The 26,810-nt window shown below is 45.7% G+C and overlaps 1 protein-coding gene across 1 annotated transcript in view; it reads right to left on the bottom strand.

Annotated features, from left to right (window-relative positions):
• ZC3H3 (zinc finger CCCH-type containing 3) overlaps nt 1–22,944 on the bottom strand; it is a 157,829-nt gene extending 134,885 nt beyond the window's left edge. The window contains exons 1-3 of the mRNA XM_031591299.2: nt 22,830–22,944; nt 19,723–21,070; nt 18,057–18,253 (exon numbers count right to left, since the gene is read on the bottom strand). Coding sequence (XP_031447159.2) covers nt 18,057–18,253; nt 19,723–21,070; nt 22,830–22,875 — 1,591 coding nt within the window. The 5' untranslated portion in view covers nt 22,876–22,944. The remainder of the gene's footprint in view (nt 1–18,056; nt 18,254–19,722; nt 21,071–22,829) is intronic.
• Between the last annotated feature and the right edge of the window lie 3,866 nt (nt 22,945–26,810).

A 26,810-nucleotide genomic window follows, 5' to 3' on the forward strand; every position in this document is an offset into this window, starting at 1 on the left:
AGAGCAAGTCCTGAAAGCTAGAAACACCGAGACTGAAAAATCATTGAAGTAGGAGACCAAAGCTGTAAGATACAGTGCAAAGGGAACAGCAAACGACCTGCTCACCTTGCGCTCAGCACTGCTCAGCTGAAGAGCCCAGGAGACAAGAGGACATAAAACAAGCTGCCTGCTTTAATATATATTAAAAAGCCAAGGAACACACCAGGCTGCAGATTTACTGCCTGTCACCAGCAGAGGTTTAACATCTTGATTTCACGCTGCTATTCTTCATTACGTTTTATTACTGGGCTTTGCTTGTTTATGTCACTGCCGCAGCATTCAGGTGGGAATTAGAGGATTTCATTCAGAAATGTCTTGAAGTAGAAACATGAAACAGCCCCACAGTGGGGTGCTGCGTTCCCACTGCTGGCTGAACGCAGGGAAAGTGAGCAGTGATGAGAGCAGCTGGGCAAAGGAACACACTATAGCTTCCCTGCACTAAGGTATGCAGTGAGAACGCTCAGCAAGTTCAGGGAGAGGCAGCAGGGATGCTTGCAAGGGATGGAAAGAGGAAAATGTGCCATGAATTGAGCAGAGACCTCTGTTTGCTTGTCCCTGCATCTTTGGTGCCATTCAAGTTCCTGGGATAAGCTGGCATCCATTCCAAACTCCTCCCAAAGGGCATTCTCAAGTTGGACACGAAGAAAAATTTCTTCTCAGAAAGATTGGTAATGCATTGGACCACACTGCCCAGGGAGGTGGTGGAGTCATCATCCCTCAAAATGCTCAAAAAATGGGGAGATGCTGTACTGAAGGACATGGTTTAGTGGGTATGGATTGGGGTTGGACTGGATGATCTTGGTGGCTTTTTCCAGCTTTAATGACTCTATGATTTACAAGTATAATAATAAAGTCAAAGGACGCCTTTTTTTTTTTTTTTTTCTTTTTAAGTTAACAATTCCTTATGAGCCTAAGGGCTGTCTTAAGCCATCTAGAAAACAAATAGATTTGTTCCCAAATCATCAACATTCAGCCAAATCAGCTCAAACTGACCACATGTTATCAAGACTGATTCCTGTCCATGTCCATTCAGGTGAGCTCCCAAAAATCAGCCACAGCTGCCCCATGCCCACAGGGAAAACCAACACCTAAACCCACAGACTGCCACTTACAGTTGCCACTTTCCCAAAGCAAATAGAAAATATAAAGTAATACCCGAAAAACCTTTGGTATTGGAAAGCAAACTCAAATTCAGTGACATGAAACACAGGTAAAGCAAGGGCTAAGTGAGCCATGGGAATTCATCCCAGAATGGGATGAATGAGTTTGGGACACACTAAGAGAGGAGTTGCCACTCATCTTGTAATAAATGGGCTGTTGGTCAGAGAATCTGTTCTAGCCATATATGAGATCATTTTCAGCACATCAAGGAGGTTTTATCCCTATTACAAAGCCAACCCCCCGTCTCCCCATTTGGACAAGTCTGTGCAAGTCAAACCGCTCTAAAATAAATTCCTACACAAGCTCTCAAGTGTGTCCCCATGAGCCAGCAGCAGCCACGGATGTCAGGAATGTCCAGAACCTGCCTTCCTCAAACTCACTCCAGGACCTGGGGCTGTTTCCAGAGTCACAACCCATTTGCCAAAGGGATGCTCATGCACAAACAACTCCCACGTAGACATGAATCGTTCTCAGCGTTGTTCAGACAGCAAAATGGGAACTGCAAATGCTGGCACCTGTTTATCTAAGAGGGCCAGGCAGGGACTGCAAAGAGATAAACAAGGATATCAGATTTAGGAACGCTTTTCAACAAAGCTGCTTTCCCCATACAATGGCATGTCACCAGCCCCAGATGGGAAGTGGTGACAGGGGGATGGGATGGGCAACCCCCTGCTATGGGAGGAGGAATTGCTCAGAGTAGAAATTGCTTTGCTGGTATTGTATATCCTGATTTTTCTAACCCCTTTTGGCTTGACAAATGTTTTTGCAGGGTACCTCCCTTGCATAGTGCTTTGCCCTGTCCTCACCTGTCCCTCTACAGCCCTTGAAATTTGCTGGGAGGAGATGTATTTTCTAAGAACAGAAAGTAAAAACCCACAGAGCACATGTTTACTGAGCTCATGAAAGAAACCACAAAGACCAACTCCTGCAAAGCCACATTTGTAATCCTGATCTCATTGTCACCCCTAGCGCATGGACACACCAGCATTCAACAAGAATGCACCAGCACCACCATCCTGGAGTTGTCCTGAAGATGTCATACATCCTTCCAAAATCAGCTACAGAGCAGCAGGGCACTTGGAGACACTCAGCTGGGAAGGACAAAGAATAAATGGGAGAGCTCAGGATGTACACTGAAGGGTACTTCCACCTCCTCACTGAGGCTGTTCAGTGGTCCTCACTCTGCTCCAGCACTCAAAAATAATTTGTACTCAGTCTTGCAAAACCCAGAAAGAGCAAGTTAGCTGTCCCCATATGGACACAGAAGCAAAACTAAATCCATTTCCAGGGCACAGGATGTGTTTATTTCATGTGCTTTCAATTATCTTTCCTTCTTTCCCCACGTAAACTGTGCATAAAGGAATCTGGGCAATAACAAAATCCATCTCCCTCTCCTGCTTTTCCCAGGAGGGTAAACTGAAAGTCCACAAGCAGGTGATTTGTCACCCCATTTACAAAGGCTGCCCCATGGGGCAGTGGGATACAGTGGGATGATTCCTGCATTATCAGCAATCTGAAGAAACACCAGCTAAAAGACTGGAGATACAGCTTACTACACGGCACAGATCACAGAATCCTTGATGTTGGAAAAGAACCCTAAGACCATCAAGCCCAACCATCAAACCACCACTGACATAACCACCAAACTACGCCCCTAAGTACCACATCCCTCAAACACCTCCCCTAGCAGCACATTCCAATGCCTGACCACTCACCTTGGAGAAGAAATTCCTCCCAGTATCCAACCCAAACCCCCCCGACGCTGCCTTTATGTTGTTTATAACACCTAAATGTGACACCTAAGCTTCAAGAAGTGAATCACAGCAAACCCCATTTGTTCGCAAGCCAACCTCGTTGCTAGTTTGCTGGCATTCCTTCTACATTATCCTTTTGCCAAACTCCTTCCATCACCAACTCTTCAGGACAGAGGGTACATTAATTGCTTGGCACATTCTCCTTACTGTACAATGCAATTTGCAGCCTTGGCACCATATGAATAATGGTCCAGAACAACAGCACAGACAAAATAAAGCAAGCCATAGCCACAGTAGTGTTATTGCAAGGCGATCGTGCTAAGTAGAAGGCACAGTTTTGTAAATGTAAGATTAATTCAAGTCCTCTTTTGCTGTAGTATGGGAGCACTGGGTTAGCTTCAGCCCAGCAGCTTGATTAAAGGTCCTCTTGAGCAATGAAACAAAGCAGTTGGATCTGCTCCTGCTTTGCCCCTTACCTGAGGATATAGTACCATAAACACTTACAAAGGTAATTTCATTTTTTAACACGATGCTCCAGAATTACCTCCCAGCACCAAGATTCTTATGACCACTTTCATTCTCTTCAGGAAAGATCATTAAAAGGGCTTTGGGAAAGCATCTCTCATATTTTAGTAGCTTCCAAAGTCCTTGCAGATTCAATTACAAAGTGAGCACACAGTAGTCATTCCACACCAATCTTGATGAGAACTTCCTCATCATGGCCAAACTGAAATTTGATGTTTCTGGGCTCAGATGCACAGTATATGAAGTTTTGGAGGAAGCTGGGACATGACTGTTGATATGTTTCCTAAGCTGAGTTTCAAGGCATTGTGTCTTTAGGGATCTGGAGTCCTTTACAAACATGAATCACATCTCTCCAGAATGATGGAAATCTTGATGTGCAGCACTGTGCAATTCTATCAATTAGAGGAAAGTAATTTTTTTTTTTTTTAATGAAAAAGAATGCTCAAAGCTAAGCTCAAAGTTGACAACTTGCCAAGTCTGGACATTAGGAATAGGATGTTCCAATGCCCCTTGGCTTGCAACACAACACCAAATTCTTGCTTTTCTAATATACCTTCCCAAAGCAAGTATCCTGGCTTAATTATTACAAGGCAATCATCAGACATGATTTAAATGCTAATATTTAATTAATACCTCAACCATAACAACCCTGATCATTCTTTAGTTTATGTATTTCTTTTCCAGATGTCTTCCTTTTCCTTCTGACAAGGAGGGCAAGGAGGATAGACCTCGTGCAAGGTGGTCGCTCCAGAACAAAGCATGCCTTGTCAAAGCCTGACAACACTGACTGAAAACACATGAAGAAAATCTGTTAAAAGGGCAAAACACTTTAAGAGCTGGCAAATGTCTTCATGTCTCTTGGCTTTCTAACTTGCTCTTTACAAAGCATGACATTAAGGAAGCAATCCAACTATCATTGAAGTAATTTCTTGACAAGTCCCGCTGTTCCACTTCAGAAAGATACAAACTTCAATTTTCCACGAGTAGAATTTGTCTTTAGTTTGATCTCTAACTATGAAATTGAACAAACGTTGTGAATTTGTCAGATTAACAGACTGTTAACGAAACAATTTTAATAGGAGGGTTTGCAAACTCCCTTGTTCACTTTCCTATATAACTGTATAGGCATCTATACTGTGACACCTTGTTGCTCTAGTCCCAGTACATGACTCAAAGCAAACAGTAAAGCTTAAAATATACACTATGAAGCATAAGTGTGAAAGTTTAAGACCAGACAATTTCACTAGGGCCAAAATTTCACCATTTATCATAGAGTCATAGCATCACCAAGGTTGGAAAAGACCTACAATCTCATACAGTCTAACCATCCACCTACCACCAATAGTTCTCACTAAACTTCTTTCAGTCACACAGATCTCCCAGTGCGTGGATCATTTCAGGTTAGGAAAAATTACTTCTCTGAAAGAGTGGTCATGCATTGGAACAAGCTTCCCAGGGAGGTGGCAGAGCCACCATCCCTGGAGGTATTCAAAAGCCATGGAGACACGGCACTCAGGGACGTGGTTTAGTGGGCATGGTGGGATGGGTTGGTGGTTGGACAATGATCTTGGAGGTCTTTTCCAACCCTAGTATTTCTGTGAGTGGACACGGTGGTCTTGGATTGGCAGCTGGACTTTTCAAACTCAACGAATCTACAATCTCAATTTGAAAACCACTTTACAGCCTCTTAAATAACTCCTCTACTCTTTTAATGCATCTTATCCCTCAAACACAGTGGAGATTTAACTTGATGTTGAGAACTTCTCTCTCCAAATTCAAACTGTTAAACTCATGACAATTTCTGCATTAATATTTCTCTGTTTGGTCATCACCTGCACCGTGCATATTTAGTAAAGTTAATGCATTAACCCCCTGGTTATGGGAGGTTAAATTAAAACAGTGCCAAACTGGGAAAAGAAAATGCAGATACCATATTGGAAGTAAATACTGTAGTCCATTAAGACAGAAAAGAACCAAACTTTTTCCTTTTTTTTTTTTTAAACATCGATTATTCTGGAATAATTAATTAGCAGAGCTATAACAATACATAAAATTGCTAGCCTCTGACTCTTCTGATAATTTATGCAAGATTAAAGTATCGCTGTGGTTGCCTTTTCCATTGCCTAATTCAGCATTTTCTTTTTTCCTTATGAAAGCAAGACTCCAGATTTAACTGCTCTAATGCCCTTTTACAGTGTTTGGTGTAGTAAAATCTAACAGCCACTACAGCACGCTAGCAGGGAAATGATGGATCACGGAAGCTCACAGAAGGGGAGCACAGTAAAATGCCCCAGTTAATGTTGAGATAGTAGAGTAAATCTTATTTTAGGAACACACGCATCTATATACACACTGGAAGTGGTATCTCTGCCAAACTCCTTTCACCCTATCAAATCTCCTTTTGATTTTTCTCATTCATAATGGATATTTCCATGCAAAGGTTTTTTCTTAAAACCAAGACAAATCTTGGTTTCTAGATGAAGCTCACCAATCAATAGCTAAACCCAAATAAGACAAACTCCATTTGGGCAAGAGGTTGGAATTAGAGAATCACAGAATTGAGTTGGAAGGGACCATTACAAGTTGGACTCATCTTCAAAATGCTTATTCAGAAGACATAAGCTGATCTCTTTCAAAAAGCAGAATCTGGAGCTGTTTTGACTCAAGAGCGTCCTTCTCACCCCCAAAAACATCAGAGCTGAGACCAACCAAGAGATGATCCAGATCCCACAGCAGATGAAGATGCATGGCTCTCCATAAATGGACAGTGTTGGACATCCACAGAACACATTGCACCTTCTTAGGTTCCTGAGCTGGATCTTACATCTCCATAAAATGTGGGTGCTACTCTCTTTCAATGGAAAGCTGAGTTACACTGCACCTTTCGAGCTGCTTGCTTTTGACACAAGGCTAAAAATGAGTGGCAAATACACGTGGGCTCTCTGGATGCATTTCTGGGATGTTTTTTTCAAGACTGAAAAGAAGATACATGCTTGCCAGCACTCAAACCCTGGGCACTTTGTGCTCCATCTCAGGACAAGTTGACACAGGACATTTCCCCACCACATCATTGTGACATCTTGTGTTTTATATTCTACTCCAACACTTCAAGAATGTTCTCGTGCCATTTTCAGACTCCTGAGGGCAGGACAAATAACCCATAAGATCACTTCTGAGGACAGATCTAGATCTCCAGCTGTGCTTCTCGATACCATCCAAAACAACCCCGAGCACAATCCAAAATAGAAGCCTGGCAAAAAACTGCACACGTGTGGATTACAGAGGCATAAGAGAGGATGAAACTGTCCTCAAACTCAAATCCCCTATGGGCAAGAGCAAAATTCCCTTTGACAACTGAAGTAAAGGCATTTCCCCCATTCCCTTAGACTGAAGCAGAAACTCGAAACCGCAGAAAGTGCTGCGACAGCACAGTTTTGTAGAGCTCAGGAGATGCTGTCAGGCCCACAAAGCACTTACCCCAGGTGCACTTACGCATCTGTTACATATTCTGAGGGGTATTACTCATTTATATCACTTTGTAGAGCACACAAAGCCCAGCGCAAGCAAACAGATCCACGAGTGAAGAGCTTTAATCCTGCTCAGCGGCGATACGGGGGAATCGTCGCGTGAAGCTGTTCCTAGGAAAATCAAATGGGACGGTTTTGCAGAAGGAAATTTTTTAAAAGGAACTGTACGCGGGGATTTGGAGAAGAATAGGAAGCAGAAAGCAGAACAGAGAAACCTACCCAGGTTTTGCAGGGAGAGGAGCATTTGCGCTGGGGTGGGATTTGGGGATTCTGACAGCACTGCGGAGGATGCTCCGGTATCAGTGCAGCCATCAGCTCACAACCAGGGAAACATCTGCAATTTCAGCTGTGACCGTGCTGGGGATACTTGCCGTCAGTTTGCATATTAGGTGCAGGAAAATAGCAAGAAAAGGAAACAAAAGGGAAGAGGCTCATTGTCAAGCTCCAGGCTGCAGAGCCATTCGTATTTAAGTGCCTTAAATGCCCACTTTTCTTTTCCTTCTTTTGACTTTAAGTACACAAGGAAGGACAATCAAGGGGATAAAAGGCAGCAGCATTGAAATTCAGCACAATCAGAGCCAGATGGGTTGGAAACTGTGTTTTAAAACTACGTATCAGCATCCCAGCTTCCTCAGATGCATTCCTTAAACAGAGAGGATTGGTGATGAAACTGCTTGGATATTTCTCAGCCTCAGGATATCCAGAGAGCTGTACAATCTGTTACACCTGCAAACAGAGGTCATGCAATATGATTTCTGCTCCATTCCAGGACACCCAGCCTTCGAGGTCAAAGCAGCAAGCATACACAGTCCACTTTTTGCACCTGCAGAGGAAACTTCAGTGCACAGATGGAGCATCTACACAAAGGAAAAAAAAAAAAATCAACTCATTTTATCACCTCTGCCATTCAATAAAGCAATTGCAAACCGTATCATAAAAGTCAGGGCAAGGAGAGACATGTAGCACTCAACAAGAGATGACCAAAGCTACATTGTGTTACTCTGCTCTGGAGATGTGCTATTTGGAGGAACAGGGTGGCACGACGCAGCCCCAGGAAGACAAGCCAGATGCGCGTCTCGCTGTGCTCTCTGCTTTCTTTTTAGTTTTTCCCATTTAAGTCTTTATCCAAAGGGAGGTTTTCTTTTTGTTGCGGCCCTGAAAGGTCTGAAATCTTAGCAAAGGACCCCCGTGGGCTTGAAAATATCAAGGGTCAGAGCCAATGAAAGGATGTCATACATCCCCAAAGCCAAATATTTCTTCCTGTTGTATAAATATATTAGTCCCCAGAGACATGCTTGCTATTAACAGCATTTCAGAGTCAAACAGCAGCCAGGACTGCACACAGGCACGGGAGATGCTCTGAAATAGAGGATACGTGTACGGAGAGATTATTTTCAAGCAAGCAATTTGAATTCTGCAGCAAAAGGAAGAAAGAATGGACACAACTAGGAATAATTTAAGCAATTCTGTGTGAAGAGCAGAGTGGTTTACATGGCAACCCCTGCTGCTCCCCAGACTATCATCACTTGGTCTTTATGGTCTGTTTGCAGGTGTTCCAGATGTGCAATCAGCACCTTGCACACATCCCTATCCAGCAGGGCATTATTATCACGTGCCTGGCACATTTCTATCCAGATGTTCCCCAAAGTGCAGTCCCTGTTGTGTCTGACCCCAAACTCCAGCACTGTGCTGAGCTCTGGGGATAAGGTGGCCCCCGTTGCAACACCTCCTCATTTAGCAACACTGACTTCCCTCCCTCGAAGCAAAACGTTATTTTTAAAAGAGCTCTCTGAAAACAGAATCCCCACTGCTGGCTGCCTGCAGTTCCTTTTGCAGCTCGGGAGAAGTCACCTGTAAATGCCAAGTGAAGCCAGAAACCCTACACTGTTACTTAGGACCGCTGACGTAACCCAAGCAGGCAAAGAGCCAACTATGTGAACTTTTCCCAATTACTGCAAAGGAGCAAACAGCCACTTTGCAAGACACGCTCCTTTGCTGATCCAAAGGACAAGCCAGGGATCTGCCAAAATCATGATTTATGGGCAAGGTCAACCTACATAGTGAACCACAATGCCATTATCCTGGTGGTCTCTAGCGGCACAAAGGGGTTGGTGAGCTGGGCCAGCTCAGAAGATGAGAATAATAATGGGCTGGGGAAGAAAAGGGAGAAATTTGAGGGGTCCTGAGCTTTGTGCATGATACAAGATATTCCTCTTGAGGGGAAGAGACTCTTGTAAGACGTCACAGAGGCATCATACTCATGCGTAATGCAATTTGAGATGTCACTTGCAAACAGGAGCAGCACTTTGTGCAGTTCACTGAAGGGAAAATAAAAAGCAAAATGATAATAAACCAAAGAAAACTTCCTCTTGTTTGGAAAGAAAGAAAAAAAACTTCATTGCACAGGATCCTCCCTATTATAACTATTTACTGATAGACCTTCACTTTACAAGTTATAAGAAAAAAAGAGAAGGAGGTCAACACTGAGATTCTCAAAGCTGCCAAAGGGATACAGACAGCCAACATCAATAAAATTAACAGCAGCTGGGCATTCAGATGCCAGCCATAGCTTACTGCTCACCATTTACGCCCCGCTGACTTTCTGCACTTGCCTGGGCATGAGTAATGCAACCCAGTTCCCTCCACATCGACTGCTGGTCATTTCCAAGTGCCCTTCCCAATGTTCTCATGATATACAGCTTGGAGAGTTAAGAAAGAAATGAAGATTTGGGGAATTTTTCCAAAGGCGACTATTGCTGATCGTAATTAAGGAGTAAGTAGACACTTATAGAGTCATAGGATGGCTTGGGTTGGAAGAGACCTCAAAGATCATCTCATTCCAATCCCCAGGTTCCAATCCCTACTTAGAAGGGGGAAGGGCTTACCCAGGATCTTATGAATCCTGTTGCAATATTTGTCTGGAAAGAAGCAGATGCAAACAGGATTTCCTTCTATTCAACACATTGACAGAAACCAGCTGCAATGCTGCTGGTGCTAATAGAAGACAAGAAGGAAGCTGGTATCATGAACGGTTCTCCCATCTCAATGCAGAGCACAAGGTAAAGAGAAGCAGGAAAGAAGTATTTTGAAGGGGGGAGGATGGAATCTAGCCTCCTAGCAGCATATATTGTGTATGCAACAAAAGATACAAGCTGCAACCCCAGGAAGGTGGTGGAAGTATCACCTCTGGAGGCTTTTAAGAAATGTGGAGATATGGCACTTGGGGACACTGTTTACTGGGCACGGTGGGGATGGGCTGGGGTTGGACTTGATGGTCCTGAAGGTTCTTTTCCAACCTTAATGATTCTATGATATGCTTGCAGCTAACTCTTGTTCTGGCCACAGATTTGCAGGGCCACAAGGTCCTGCCATCTATTTGACTTCCCATTGCCAAAGCACTTGTACAGAAGAGATGATAACATCTTACCAAAGCACAGTAAAGCTTCAAGACTTAGCATCTGTAAAGTGCACTGGACAGGCAAAGAGTTGAGAAGTGGTATAGAATCATTAAGATTGAAAAAGACCTCTAAGTTCACCCAGTCCAATCCCCACCATACCCACTAACCCACCTCCTTATTTGCTGAATTCCAGAGACAGTTGTTCCCCGTTCCAAGGAACCTGTTTCAATATGTTACCACTCTTAAAATAAAATTTTCCTAATACCCAACTATTCACATCCCAGTACGAATCCACTCTGCTCCCTTAATCATAAAAGAGAAGAAAAAGAATTAAAGGGTGATCCACCACTGTGCAGCATGGCAAACATTCCTCCATAACACACTTCTCCTACATCTTCCCAGGCATAACCCAAAAGCCACTGCTTAAAAAAAAAAAATAAATAAAAATACTTGAATATATTTTTAACATGCAGAGCAGGAGATAGCTTAAAGCAGGAGGAAGTCGTTAGGTTTAACTCAGGTTGGATATTAGGAAAAATTTCTTCTCAGAAAGAATAGTGAGGTAATTAGAATGAGCTGCTTAGGGAGTCATCATCATCCCTGGAGGTGTGAAAGAGAAGGGTGGACGCAGCATTGAGGAACATGGTGAAGATAAGTTGGGGTTGGACTGGGTGATCTTGGAAGTCTTTTCCAACTTGGTGATTCTACAAACTCTGAAGGTTCAACCCTGGGTCAGCAGTGAAATAACAGAATCACTAAGGTTGGAAAAGACCTTCAAGATCATCCAGACCAACCATCCACCTAAACCATGTCCCTCAACTCAAAATCCAAACAGTCCTTGGACTGTGTCCTCAGTGAGTGAACCTGGCACCAGCCTGTAAGGCAGTGTTTGAGCCTTTTGGCTCAAACATCAATCCCAAACCCCAAATAGGGAGACTGCAGCACGCATACTTCGTGCAGCCCCTGTGCTCCTCAAGTCAGAGATCACTGACATACTGCAGTACCCCATTTCTGCTGTGGCACGACGTGGGATTGCTGAAGTCACAGCAGATTTGAAGAAAAGACATATCATCTCCAGAATGCGCTCCCTGTACAACTTGCCCACATGTGTGGGGCACAAGCCCCATTCTGGGGGCAATGACCCCCACCCTACTGTCACAGCTGTGCCCCAAAAACACCATCACCCCACTGCGCATGGCCAGCAACTTCTCCCTAGACTCCACGCACCCCACAGACATCTCTCAACCCATCCTCAACCCTATGTTGACATCAGCATTGAGCAAAGTGGGGCAGGGGACACGCGGGGACTTGAGGGGGCATATGGGGACACAGGGACATGTGGGGACATGGAGTTGATATGTGGGGACAGAACTACAGAGGTGAGAGGAGGTGACACGTGGAGGTGATACAGGGAGGTGGCAGGCTGTGCCAGGAGTTCAAGCAGCACTGCGGGGCAGATGAGCAGTGCCTGTCCAACCTGGGGGTGATGGTGACACTCCAGGATGAGGAGGTGCTATTGGTCTTCAAGCAGGTAGAAGTTTGTTATCCATACATAATACTCCCACGCCTTTGAAAAGTGTGGTTTAAGTATTGTCAGCTGAGAACAGCAGCAGAACAAGGGGTCATTGCAGGGAGAAGGCATGGGGAAAGTAGTGAGGAAAGAAAGGAGAAAGCCTGAAAAAGGAAAGGGAAAGCACAGGGCGAAGGAAGGGGGCAAGACATAGGAGAATGAAGGGAAAGAACAGCTGTCGAGCAGCCTAAAAAGCAGCAATAAGTTCTGGGAGGACTGACTGTAGCGTCAGATTCCGTATCGGGTGTGTATTTGTGTACCTAAGTTGTTATTACTTATTATTAACCTCACGCCAAGCGAGCCCCCAGGAGGCTGGAAGGCTCCACCACAAAATGCACACATAGCTCATGCATCCCATCCTGCTTGCTCAGCAGCAGCACCGAGGAACCACACACAATCGCCATGCAGGAGCAACCCCAATCTCATCACATCACATTTCACAGCACTTTTAGTGGTATGGGGCAGAAGTCATAAAATGAAAAACCAACGGTGTGATAGAAACCATTCCCACTTTGATCCTGGAAATGAATAATGGCAAAGTTGTGACCCACTCATTCAAAAAGAAGAAATAAATGAATTGTTACATTTTGGAGGGCTGCATCCCTCTCCTGCCTCAGAAGAAACTCAGTTCAGCAAACCCTCAGCCCAAATCCTGAGAGGAGTTCCATGACTGAGCTTGTTCAGCCTGGAGAAGAGAAGGCTGTGGGATGACCTCACTGCAGCCTTCCAGTACCTAAAGGAAGCCTGTAAACAGGAGAGGAGTCAACTCTTTGAAAGGATAGATAACAGCAAGACAAGGGGAAATGGTTTCAAGTTGGGGGAGGGCAGATTGAGGTTGGATATCAGGGAGAAGTTCTTTACTATAAGAGTGGTGAGGTGCTGGAACAGGCTGCCCAGAGAGGTTGCAGATGCCCCATCCCTGGAAGTGTTCAGGGCCTGATTGGATGGAGCCCTGGGTCAGGGCAGCCTGGTTTACTATTAGATATGGAGGTTGGCAGCCCTGCCTGCAGCAGGGGTGCTGGAGCTTAATGATCCTTGAGGTCCCTTCCAACCCAAGCCATGCTATCATTCTACGATCTTGCACTAAATTCTCAGCCCTGACCAACACTGAATTATTTAAGAAACACAGACACGGCGATGCAATCCACCCCAGAGAAAGCAAAAGCTCGTTTGCACTTCTCTGCTCACAGCCAGCTGCGACTGCCTGAGCAACTCTGGGCACCCGGCTGAGACATCCTGCCTGCAAGGGGACATTACAGAGGGGAAAAGACACCAAGCAGCCCCTCACCAGCATCTTTGTGATGCTCCTCAATCCCCACAGGCGATGTAGGTTCAGCCCGCGCCACTGCTGAACAATGCAGTTTGGAATTCAATTAAAGTGATTATCTGTTGTGCCAAATAAATTGTGTACAGCATATATCCTGCAGCATTTTACACCTTCGGGCTCATTATTTTCTAACTGTTTCCTCCTGTTTATGCTCTTTCAAATTAAATTGCTGATAATACGCGCCAAAATAAAAAATGAGCGCACCTTGTCCGAAGAAAATTGATTCTCCTTTTTCCTGAACCGGGCGATTGCCAGGTTTTATATACTCTGTTCCTGGCGATCATTAGTAATTCAATTTTCTTTTTATTAGCCCCCTTATCTGCTGAGCAATATAGTGGCAGAGCTGACCTCTTTCGCACGGGTAAATGTTTAAAATCTTTTCCCTGATTAATTTTGCCAGTTAAGGAAAAGAGGAGAAATGGCCCGGCTCTTAGCCATCACAATGAATAAAGCTTAATGTTGATTGTGATGGAATTTCTAATGCCAAAGAAATTGATTGAACGCAGCAATTACACCGCAATAGTAACTCAAGGGAAATGGGATAGTTTTCTCCTGGCCATAGCCTTTTGGTTATTTAAAACAATCCAATTTGCAAGGATAATTATATATTAGTGTTTTATCTGCCACTTGAAATGAACATGGGAGTTTTGATACTGGCCCAGCATTAGCAGGTTATTGCTGCAAATTACTTGATATCTGCTTTCTTTCACATAAAGACGAAATTAGGCCATCAATAACCAGAAAAAGGTGGGCTGGGGAAATGCGAGGGGCACGAGTGCCCTCTGCAGGGCTGAGGGGAAGGAAGGGCAGCAATAAACTGCCCAAAATCCCAAATCCTCCCCATTATGGGAGAATGTCATACAGCTCCACATTGGGCATACAAAGAATAGACACAGACCAGCTCTTCTGCCCCTCTCACACCCAATCCTTGCAAAAAAAAAAAAAAATCATTTTAAGCCATTAATTCTAGTTTATCCTATAGTAAAATTAAGGCAATAAGAGACAGCAGTGCCAAAAGTACAAGCAGGGTGAATTCGACCAGAGCAATGCCACTCCATGGAGGACAAGCATTGATTTTTGCAGCTTGCAATTGCAACCACTCACCTGTCTTTAAATAAGTTGAGAAGGGGCCTCATCCTGCAAGACACCAACTGTTACCCTCATTACTCCCAGGTGGCTTTTGGTAGAAATAAAAAGGGGTTTCCTATATCCACACCTGCAGTATAGGAGGAACAGGAACATCCCTTTATCACCACTTTTGGGTCAGGCAGAACTCAATTAAAAGTTAGGATTTGGCCTTCAAACGTATCACCAAATGATGATACCCCCAAAAGCACGGTGTTAATTCCATCTTCACTTCACAAAAACCCAACTGTTGCCGCTCAACCTCATCCAACAACACATGGCCAAACAGTCTGAAGCAGTGCCATTCCAGCATGCACTTTACTATTTTATCATGTTGGCTGTTTGCTGTAACAAATAAGCAAGGGAAGGCCAATTCAGGATAGACATTTGCCACTTAGACAACATAATTACAACATACCATTACTGGCAGGAAAACTGCTCGGTAAATGACTGAGCAGGAGTCCAGGGTTTATTCTCTGCATCAAAACTTTTGGTGTCAGTGTCCCCCCCCAAAAAAAAAAATCACACCAAACAGTTGGGAGAATTGCAATCAGTGGAAACTCCACTCAGATCTTAATTATTAAACTGTACCTCCTCTATACAGCCCAGTCTGCCCCCTCTACAGAAAAATGCATAGGGGAAGCATGTTTAGGCAGGAGTCTGGTCCAGATTCCAAATGAAGTGGACCCCATGCATAAATTGGGATACCATCAGCTTCATCAAGCCACAGGGTTGGCACCTGAATGAGTTCACAAATTCCAACAAAGCAATTATCTCCAAGTTCTCCTTCCCTTCAAAAAGAGCTTAAGAACTTAAACAGGAAGGAAAAAGAAAAGAACACTTTAATATTAATGATCCATTAATATTAAGTACTAAGTAGTCAAGAAGTCCAAAATCTAAAGGCTGTTTTATCAACATTAATTTGGCTCAACATTTTCCATTCCTCTTTGCTTTGGTCACACACTTGAGATCTTCCTGTGTACAAACAACCCCAGCACAAACCTTCTGTGGATTATGCAGGTATCTGCATTAGAAATGCTTTGTAGCTCTGCCATCCCATTAGATCAACTTCAGTTTGGGACATATTCCAATTCTGAGCATCCTCATTCATCCCATATTCAGATGAATATTTCAGAGTTACTTTATGACAGCTTCAAGTGTGCCACTCACAGTGAGAATAACCCAAATACTACCATCAGTTTGTGACTTTCAATTTCCACAAATGGCAAGTGAGGAACTTCTGAGCTGCCTCAAATTCCACCCAGACCCTCACATAAAAGTAGGGAATGCTGCCTTGAAAATATCCTCCCTCTGTTTAGCACCCAACAATTTCTTTGTTGGCCATACAAGTGTCACAGCCTTCCAGCTCACCAACTTAGTGCTTAGCCTTCACCAAGCAACAACCAAAGTTCATTCTGCAATTTCAGAGCTGTCAGGACTTTTACTGAATTTCTCTGCCAGCTGAAGAAGCAAAGCAGCTGTGCATTGCCTGGCAGCTGCCTCCCCATGCAGAGCTGCTGATGGCACACGAAGGAGCATCTGTCAAGTCCTGTGGGATCCCTGAAATGGAGGTACAGCAGAGGTAAGAACACCAGCAGCCATGTAGCCATATGATACCTGTACTTTTAAGAACCAAATCAAGATGTTTTTACAGCAGGTGCTGCAGTTTACAAAGAAAAAGCCACACAGCATAAACACAAGCCTCTGTAAAGCAAATTCTTATTTCCACACTTATCAGCCCAGACTGCAAAACACACAGATCCAAACTGGAAAACAACATAAGTCACTTTGACAGCTCACAATCTCATAAATCAGGCTTTGTTACCATGCATCAGAAGTACCTTGATCGTTTGATCCACTTTTGGGCAAGGGACTGAGCTAAATGCTCTCCCCAAGTGACTTCCAGCCCTATTTTTCATTTTTCTCTTTTTCTTAAGCTTCTTTGTTTGCATTCCTCCACTTTGATAAACGCCAGTAACACAGCTGTATTTCTGCAATATCTACATATTTTCAGGCCTACGTGGTTTAAGATATAAATCTTTTCACCATGGGACTGTTCATTACCTTCAATCAAGGAACTAGGATTCAGCACACATTCCCCAAATGTACAGGCTGCTGGCAGCTGACAGTCATGCTCCCAGGAGAGCAGATTTTGATCTATTTTGTATATTCTCAACTTATTGTGAAGCTTCATTTTGGCTGTGCACACACTTCTGCTGACAGACAAAATGAAGAGATGCTTGCTAAGCCTCAGACAAGCCTCAATGGCAGCCAGGAGCCTCTCCAAAGCTGCAGCACTCTGACCTCCTCTGCTTCCCACTTCAATGCACACAGCTGAGTAAACTCTGCTCCCTGTGTAGCACTGTGGTTCCACCTACACAGAGCAAAGATGTGGTTTAACCTCAGGTCCTGAGCACCACAACAGCTTATAGCCCTGTAAACAACATCTCTATTTCCTCAGGCTGTTGCAACCCTAAATCCCTCTCCAGACACCAAGATGTAAGCTGACATCACTCAGTGAAGCAAAACTCAACTCCAAAATCATGGAACTTAGTGGTGGAGCATCAGCATGAATGCATAGTTACATGGATGTCCACTTTTCCTTACATCTCCCACAGGCCACATCTGCATCCTCAAGCACCAGATCCAAAATTCTCCTCACAGCATCTTTTTCATTACCCCAAATATTTCTTCAAATACACGTAGTAAAAATAATATTTTTTAAGTTATATTTTTCTTTTCCTCCCATTAAAAAAAAAAAAAATCTTCCTTCTCCTGAATCACAAGCCCCTGTTCTGGTCTTTTGCTCTGTCCAAACACAGCAAGATCTTAACACAAAGTTATTTGAACAAGAAATAATCATAATCACATGTGTAAATTCAGTAATTAAAGTGCAGCTTTACCTTTTGAGGCAAACTGCAGCTATAGTGTAGCCTAAGCAGCCTTTTCTCTATTCAAGCAATACCTGTGATAGCACTACTATGCCAAAGAGCTCTGTGTAGGCACATAATCAAAATGTGCTTGTATCCACTTCAGATTAAACTGTGGGTGATTATGTCAACACTAAACAAGAGAACATGACTTCAAAGCCAGAAACATCATGATACTCCTCAGAGCAACTCTGCCAGCCCTAAGAAGTCAATGTCTGCTCATGACCCAAACCACGAGGGACCCAGTATTCCTTTAACAACTGCAATTTTAACCATATTCAATATAAAAGACATCTCACTGGGACACAGGTGTTTTTGCTGACTTCCAACGGAGTATCTCATGACGTGACATGAAAAGCACAAGCTTTTCTCCTGTGCAAAAAGAGAGATCAGTCTTGTAGATGTATTACTACTGCCTCTGTCATTCTCTTACTTTCCTGAGTATCTTCCAATGTGATGCTTGCATGTCTAGCAAAACTGCATTCAGAACAAAAAGGAAGCTTTGAAATGACCCTATCTGGAGATGTCAAAGCACAGCTCTGGGTTAAGGCAGAAGCCTTACTCCAGCCAGGACTCCACCCAGTTTGTTCCAGGACCTGTAACAGCAAATCTCTCAGAGGACATGATAGCCAATTTTCCAATTCCAAGAGCCTCTCTTGGAGCTTCTTTCAGCAAGCAGCCTCAGGATGCCTGTTCCTACCTTCCCTGGAGGAGCCCTGGTTCCTGGCAGTTGGAAGCCTGCAGAGCCTGTGCTTGGTGATCTGCACCAGCCCCTTGGGTGAGGAGCGTTTTGGAGTCACAGAAGCTTTTCCCCGCAGGGTGTTTTTCTTCCTGGGATGGAAGGGGCTTTTCAGTGGTGTGGTGAGCAAGGGACTGCTCTTCTTATCCGCTGAATAGCTGTGAATGCAAATACCAAACTGTTAGAAGACAGTGGGGATGTAATTGAAACACACTTGGTTCTCTTGCTCACAACTGAGACAGAGTGGGTCACCAACCTTTGTTTCTCCTCCATAATGCTCCCCTGTAAGAAGCACTGAATAGAAAACTGAAAGTAAATAAGTGAATGTGAGGAATTTCTGGCAAAGCACAGATGGAGCATGAGGTGTTTGACAGCCTAACTCAACACATTTCTACTTAAGAGATGCAGAGGAGGGAATGCTGTCCTTCAGAGGGATGATAGGACCCAAGGAGAGGACCTAGGAAAACGTACTTCCCAGTCCCATCACACAGCAAAGATCACATATCTGTGCTGCTGCCTTCACTGCATCCCACTTATCCTTTCCTTTTCTGGCTTGCATCCGGCCCTGATGAAAATATCAGCACAGAACACAGCTTTCCCACCAGGAAGCCCTCACAGCACTTCCATGACACTGTCAGGGAAAGTTTGATCCCAACACCTAATCTATTTCCCCTCCACTTCCAGTCCAGATAACTCAGTCCATACACCTTCTCCTTCTGCCAAACTTCATTTTTTAATCTTGCCCCTATCAGACACAGGGATGATGGAAAAATCATTCCAGAAGAATCTCAGCTGCTTCAGCACAACGCATTTTCCCAGGATAGCACAAACCTGACACCAGCCCTACAAGGAGAGGAGTAAGAACCTTCAGGGAAGACGCTTGGGTTGCAGTGGACAGCACAAAAAGAATAGCACTAAAAGCAGAGTACTGTGGATCTATCAGATTTACAGCTAGGCAGCATTTCTTTCCAGTACACACAGCCTACACAGCTCAGCTTCTGTCTCCTCTCTGTCCCTGTACATTTTACAGGCACAGATAATAAAAGGTAAGCGTGATCCGAGTCTGTTCTCCTTTCACCAGCCCCAAGTGCAGTAAAACTCTGAGAGGCTGAAAATAAATCAATAGGGAAAGCACCTATTTCCTTCTTTTTGAATATCGGTCCAGGCCAGGGAGAAGTCTAGTAAGTGCTGAGCTGAAGTCTTTGGAGAAAAAGGAATGGGAGACGAGTTCTGTTTGAAGCATTAAATTCTGAGTTAGCCAGACTGATAAAACAATTAAAATATCAGTCCCCGCAGCCCTGAAAAGCAGGATTCCTCCACAGAGAATAGAGTCACAATAGCTGGAAAGGGGAAGGCAAACAGATCCACCAATATACAAGTCTCACTGTAATTTCATTCATACCTATGCCTGTAACTTATGTGCAGTACACATTATTTAACACAGAAGAGATCCTCTGTCCCAAAGGTATAAAGAAAAAACTGTTCCAGCTTCACCTAAAGCCTATGGACACATGCAATGACAATTCTTCTGAGAAGATCAGCAACTCGACATGGTTTGGTGATATGGTGATGGTTAAACACGATGATCTTAGTGGTCTTTCCAACCTTTATGTTTCTATGATCTTACCTTGAGCTTGCCTTCCTCTTGATGATTTTTGTCCGACTCTTCACTTTATAACTGGTAAGTACAGCCTCACCCAAGGAGGGATTCACCCCAACTGATGTATCACTGGGAGGCAGCAGGCTGAAGGCTGAGGACCTCTTCTGATCCTCCAACTGCCAGCTGAATGCTGACTTGGATGTGGAGGGTGAAGTCTGCAGACTGGAGGCTTTCCATTTATACTTGCTGGGGGAAACACCCATTTTGGACTGCAGCCCTGATTTCTTCATCTTTGCTCCCAAATCTGTCTTTGGAGACATTTTTGAACCTCTCTCAGCTCCACCAGTGATTTTCTTAGCGCTGTCAGAAGCTCTCGGGCTGATCCATCTCTTCACAGGACGAGAGCACTTACTAGGGTTTGCAACCCAGGTATAATTGGTTTTCCTGAACTTTGAAGTTTTGCTGGAGACTGTCACTGAGGCAGCTCTTTGGAGACTGGAAGTTTTGGGGATTACAGAAAACTTGTTCTTCACTGGAGACATCACAACTGCCGAAGTCAGTGCCTGAGTCGGTTTAGAGTGCATCTCTGCATTTCCAAAGAGCTTTGGCTCTCTGTGAACATCCCCATCTTGCTCCCAGCTGCACTGCCCCAGAGCAGGTGGCTCTGGTTTCCACCACGTTGAGCGCTGAGCCTGCTCACAGCTCGGCAGAGCCGACAGTGGCTGTGGCTCTGTTTTCAGTGTGACAGCACTTTCGCTGGCACTTCTGGAGCTTTCAGCCAGGTGCACCTTCCTGGGATTGTCAAATGGGTACGATGAGCTGACAACACGGTGAGACGAGCTAAATGAAACAGAGAGAGAAGGCTTTGGCTCTTCTTCTTGGTTTGTGTACAGAGGGATGGAAGAATCCTGCACATTCCCATCATCCGGAGCAACAAGCTCTGTTTTAAGCCCAGAAACATCACAATAAACGCTCACATCACTAAATCCTTCAGTATCTACAAGACCAGTCTTCTGTGTCACCTGGATGCCCACAACAATGTTCCCATCTGTGGTTAAGTCCACTTGTCTCTCTGGGGACACTGCTGATGACATGGCTGCCTGGCTCTCATCGTTGCTCCCAAAACCCCTGGATGTGGTGGCACTTCCAACATCACACCCTGGTCCTGACGGCTGGTTCACAAGGGAATATTTCTTCCTCCAAGAGTGAGCTCGGCGTGGCTGGAAGTCCCTGGGAGGCTGCAGCTGGGGATACCGGGCTGAGAACGCTCCCCTCCTGCTGAATGGGGGCTGTGTGGTGTTGTTCCACATCCGTGGGGCAGAAGACAGCGGTCGTGGCACATCCCCATGGGTGTTCCTGTGGTTGTCTATGAGACCTGAAGAACAGAAGACAGCATCTGTTAATTGTCAATCCCAAGAGGGAGGTTTCCAACATCACAGCTCTAGTTTTCTTCACACTGCAATGAGGACAATCACTCACTCTGGCTGATTTTAGGTAAGTGGTGCTAGAAAATGAAAAAAAAAACAAAAAAAAAAACAAAAAAACCCCACCAAACATGCACAAGAAAACTTTAAAACAATTATTTTCCTCAATCTTCTGAAAATTGGTGACAAAAGCGATTCAGCACAACAGCTAAACGCAGGTCTGATGTACAAACAGACCTTTAGCACACACTTCATGACTGCTGTTGGCCACCTTTTGCTCCTTTATGGCTTTTTTTTTTTTTTTTTTTATACATGCCAGCACCAAAACAGACCGCCAGTATTCTTGTTTTTGGAGCCTAACAAAATGAAAATGCTGATTTTATTTCCAGGAATTATTTCAGAGCAGCCTCTGAGCCCTGCTACAAGGCTGTAAGGAGGGTTCCATTAACACTCAGCTGCTTACACACATAGCAAAGTGCAAGCCCAAAACATAAAACAACGATGAGAAAGCTCCAAGGCAGCCCCAGCTTTGTACTGAGTCACTGCACCTTCATCCTTTTACAATGTCACCATACCCCCTGGTGCTTTGGGCTCCTAATTAGCAGCTGAGCTAATCAACACGCATACATTAGGGAGGGTCTGCCCAATGCTTAGAAAACATTTTCAATAAAAGGGACTGCCAAAGGATTTTAGAGCCTTATATGTAAGTGTCAGCATGCTCCAGCATGAAAAATTTTTTCCTACTGCCCAACAAGAGGGTTCTTGGACAAATTAGATCTCTGCAAAGCCTTCCTAATGTGGAAAAATTACCTTCGGGGGGGCTACAATTAGAGCAAGTTATTTCTAAGAACGAGCACTGATGTTCTCCCAAGCAAGGAAAGGGCATACAAATATACCCACTCCTCTCCCACAAAGCTGATGAGGAATCCAAGGAATGAGGACGAGGGACACAGCCCCTTTCTATGCCACCTGGGGATCCCAAATGTTGCTACTGAACATGACAAGGAACTGTTGGGACATGTCCCTCCCAGGAGGGTGACGTGCACTGCAGCGTGGGGATGCCCTGAGGTCTCCACTTACCCCTTACCCTCTCCCACCCAGGTCTCCTACATTCTCTTCCCAAATCCAACACTCCTGGGCCCTCTCCTCTCCCCATCTCCATCCAGAGAACCCAGGGCCGCCATTTCCTTTGCACTCCTAGGCCTTCTCCACATCTTTCCTTCCCTCTTCCCCGCCCCCAGCCTACTCCTTCTCTACTCCTGAAGACATCTGCCTGCTTCCACACACCTCACAGGCCTGCTGGCCATCCATACAGCCCCCATGTATCCCAGGAGCCTCCTGGCCACCCCCACAGACCCCCCCCCCACACACCCCAGGAGCCTCACATCCCCCTGAAGCTTCTTGGTGGCCACCACAGGCCACAAACACCCCAGGAGCCCCACGAACACCACGCACCTCAGGTGCCCCCGAGCTATTCTCGCGAGCCTGACAGACATCCTGGTTACCCCCACAATCCCAGGAAGCTCACGACTCCTCCCACAGGCCCCAAGCACCCCCACGAGCCTTCTGGCTGCCCCCCACACACCCCCAAAGGCCTCTTGGCTGCCCCCACGGACCCCACAGGCCTTCCGCCTACTCCCACGCCCTCCATGGACCTCCTAACCGCCGCCCACGGTCTCCAAGCCTCCCCCAGGCCCAGCACTACGGTACCCTGCAGCAGCCGGATCTCCCTCCGCAGCCTCTCCCTTTCCTCCATCCCTGCAACGTTCCCGCAACGCCCCACACGCGTTACGTCATCACCCCGCGACAGCCGGTTTTGCTCGCTCACGTGACCTCGCACCGTCACGTGACGCCCGCGGGTCGCTGAGAGCGTTGCTTGGCAACGAAGCAGGCTGCGGCCTAGCGTGCATTCTGAAGCCTGAAGTAGGCCTGGGCCTTCTTCTTCTCTCTCTTCCATCCCAGCCCGGCCCGGTTTGGCTCTCTCTGCTCCCTGTCCCCAACCCGGACTATCTCGCCTGCCCTCTGTCCCCACCCCAGCGTGGCTTAGCTGTTTCCAACCATCAGCCTCATGTAGCTGCTACCCCTTGTGATCATCCCCTATCCCCATCCCCTTTACCTCACCCTTCTCTGATTCCAGCTCCACTAGTCTCATCTAGGTCAGAGTCCAATGGAGAGTCCAGTGAAGGGTCACCAAAATGACCACAGGCCTGGAGCAGCTTTGCTGGGAGGAGAGGCTGAGAGAGCTAGGGCTGCTCAGTATGGGGCAGGGGGGCCTCAGGAGAATTCCATTCATGGTAATAAATCCCTCCCAGCAAGGATTTATAGCCAGAAGTGTCCAATGCTAGGCCAAGAGACCCAGGGACCAACCATATCTCAGGAGCTCTCTCAGCCCATTACTTAGCACAGGGACCAGAGAGGAGCCTGGGAGACTTGCTCTTGTAGATCTCCAATCCTACCCGTGGGGCTGCCCTTCTCAAGCAGAAGTTGTACCACGTGGATTCAGAGGTGCTTCCAACCTCATCCATTCTGTGATTCTATGATCTACCCTTCCCTACGCCCCAGCCCCACCATGGTCCCCTGCTCACACACACACACACACAGAATCACACAGAATGGTCAGGGTTGGAAGGGACCTCAAGGATCATGAATCTCCAACCCCCCTGCCACAGGCAGGGCCACCAACCTCCCCATTTAATACTAGATCAGGCTATCCAATCTGGCCTTGAACACCTCTAGGGATGGGGCATCCACAACCTCTCTGGGCAGCCTGTTCCAGCACCTCACCACTCTCTCTGTAAAGAACTTCCCCCTGACGGATGGGTGGACCACTCGATGGATAAGAAACTGGTTAAAAGGCCGCAGACAGAGGGTGGTCATCAATGGCTGTATGTCCAAGTGGAGGCCAGTAACGAGTGGCGTCCCCCAGAGGTCTGTCTTGGGACCGGTGCTCTTTAACATCTTTATCAATGACATCAATGACGGAACCAAGTGCACCCTCAGCAAGTTTGCTGATGACACCAAGCCGAGTGGTGCGGTTGACACAGTTGAAGGAAGGGATGCCATTCAGAGGGACCTCGAGAGGCTAGAAAGGTGGGCCCAGGTGAACCTGATGAGGTTCAACACAGCAAAGTGCAGAGTTTTGCACTTGGGCTGGAGGAATCCCAGGCATCCATACAGACTGGAAGGAGCGGTCCTTGAGAGCAGCCCTGTGGAGAAGGACCTGGGAGTCTTGATAGATGAAAAACTTAATATGAGCCAGCAGTGTGCCCTTGCGGCTCGGAAAGCAAATGGAATCCTGGGCTCCATCAAAAGAGAGGTGGCCAGCAGGAACAGGGAGGAGATTGTTCCCCTCTGCTCTGCTCTTGTGAGGCCCCATCTGGAGTACTGCGTCCAAGTCTGAAGCTCCCAGTACAAAAAAGACAGGGAGCTGTTGGAGAGGGTCCAGAGGAGGGCCACGAAGATGATCAGGGGACTGGAGCACCTCCCCTATGAGGACAGGCTGAAGGAGCTGGGCTTGTTCAGCCTGGAGAAAAGAAGGCTGCGGGGTGATCTCATTGCAGCATTTCAGTACCTAAAGGGAGCCTACAAACAGGAGGGGAATCAACTCTTTGAAAGGGTAGATAACTGCAGGACAAGGGGAAACGGTTTTAAGTTGAGGGAAGGGAGATTTAGGTTGGACGTCAGGGGGAAATTCTTTACAGAGAGAGTGGTGAGGTACTGGAACAGGCTGCCCAGAGAGGTTGTGGATGCCCCGTCCCTGGAGGTGTTCAAGGCCAGATTAGATGGGGCCCTGGGCAGCCTGGTCTAGCATTAGGTGGGAAGGTTGGTGGCCCAGCATGTGGCAGGGGGGTTGGAGATTCATGATCCTTGAGGTCCCTTCCAACCCTGGCCATTCTGTGATTCTGTGATTCTGACATCCATCCTAAATCTTCCCTCCCTCAACTTAAAACCATTTCCCCTTATCCTGCAGTTATCTACCGTTTCAAAGAGTTTTGTGACACATTTCTTTGGCAGCTTTCAAGGCATTTATATTATAGAATCATAGATTTATAGAATTATTAAGGTTGGAAAAGACCTCTAGGATCATCTAGACCAACCATCTACCAACCATCTACCACCAATATGCTGCCCCATTACTGAATACCTGCCAGAAATTATGGCAAATCCAGTAGCACCAGGTAGCTTCTCGAGATCTGCTTCTACTTTCTCACCCCAAAAGGACCTTTTTATGACCTGGACTGTCCCACATGTCCCGTCTTGAAAGTCAGGTGGCCCCGCGCTGCCTGCATAAATCAGGAGTACCTACAAAGCACATCCATAAAATTGAGAGTCCAAACAGAGAATAACATCATTTATATAGACATTTTCCTCCAGGAGTTTGTTTTCTTCATAATTCCATTCTTCCTTAAGGGAGTAAAACCGATAACATTAAACAAGGTCACACACACAAACACAACACAGTTAGAGAGCCTCTTTGCTTCCCCCAAAACCCTTTGGAAAACTAATATGCATCCTCTTGTGCAATCCTGTGGGGTAGGGAAGGGGCAACAGAGGGCAGATCTGAGATGGAAACCTCTGATCAGCATCGATTGATCCCTGAGCCTCACCCAGAATTTTGTAACCATTTCACACTGGTAGAAACTGGCACTTGTGCCAAAAGCAGCCTCCTCCGCTCCCAGCTGCTTGCTCCCTCCCTGGTGCTGGCACAGAGATTTGAGTGGCTTGCATAAATGAGCAAGAATGAGCTGCTCTGAATTAAAATTAATTCAGCACATGCACAGGGAAAGCTAATTTTTAACGGAGGGAAGCCATGTATCCATCCCTCCCACAACACCCCATGTTGGGAACAAATGAGCTGAAAGTAGCGTTTTGCCAATCTGTGCCAAAATACCACTCCCACAACACCCAGCCTTGGGAACAGATGAGCTGAAAGCAGCATTTTGCCAACCTATACCAAAATACATCACTAGAAAAAGGTAAGTATGGGCCAAGGTAGTGCTGGAGAATCTTGGGCTCCCTTTGATGCTTCTTGGATGCTCTTTGGAGTGTCCTCGGCCACCTTATTTGGTGGGCAAAGGGTGTAGAGGAGCAAGGACAGCACTTTTATCATGAACTGGATCTTCTATAGGAAAGACACAAGAGCATCATGCCTTGAGGCATGGAGTACTCCCATGTAGGATGCTGCATCACTAAAATTCTTGTTCCTTTCCAGCATTCTGTAAGGAATTCATTGACACCTGTTACAAAGAGCACATCTGAAAGCTGCAGGAATTCACAGCACTTGTTCTTTGTTCATAACACTACGCTTGTATGACACTTGTTTGTAAGTCTAATTTAATTAAAAAAGCAGTAAAATGCAAGTGTGGGTTTTTGGTGCTGGGCTGGCAGGGCGTCTGCGTGAAAATGCCCCAGGCAGGATGGCACACTTAAGAGAAATTAAATTGTCTCATTCCACCCAGAATAAACATGGTGCCAATCCTTCTAATGGCCCTAAACATCACTAGAACTGCGGATCCAGCGACAACTGTGCAATAGGACCCAATTAAGCTGCTCACACATTTGAAATCACGGTCTCATCGTGGTTTAGTCTGGAGTCTCTCAGTGGCTAAACGTGCTGAGACAAGCGAAAATACGAAACTTCATTAAGCGCTGCACCAGCAGATTGCTGGGACCTGACGACAAGGGTGAGTG

The sequence above is a fragment of the Phasianus colchicus genome, chromosome 3, assembly GCF_987193195.1.
Source record: "Phasianus colchicus chromosome 3, bPhaCol1.hap1.1, whole genome shotgun sequence".
NCBI classification, from domain to species: Eukaryota; Metazoa; Chordata; class Aves; order Galliformes; family Phasianidae; genus Phasianus; species Phasianus colchicus.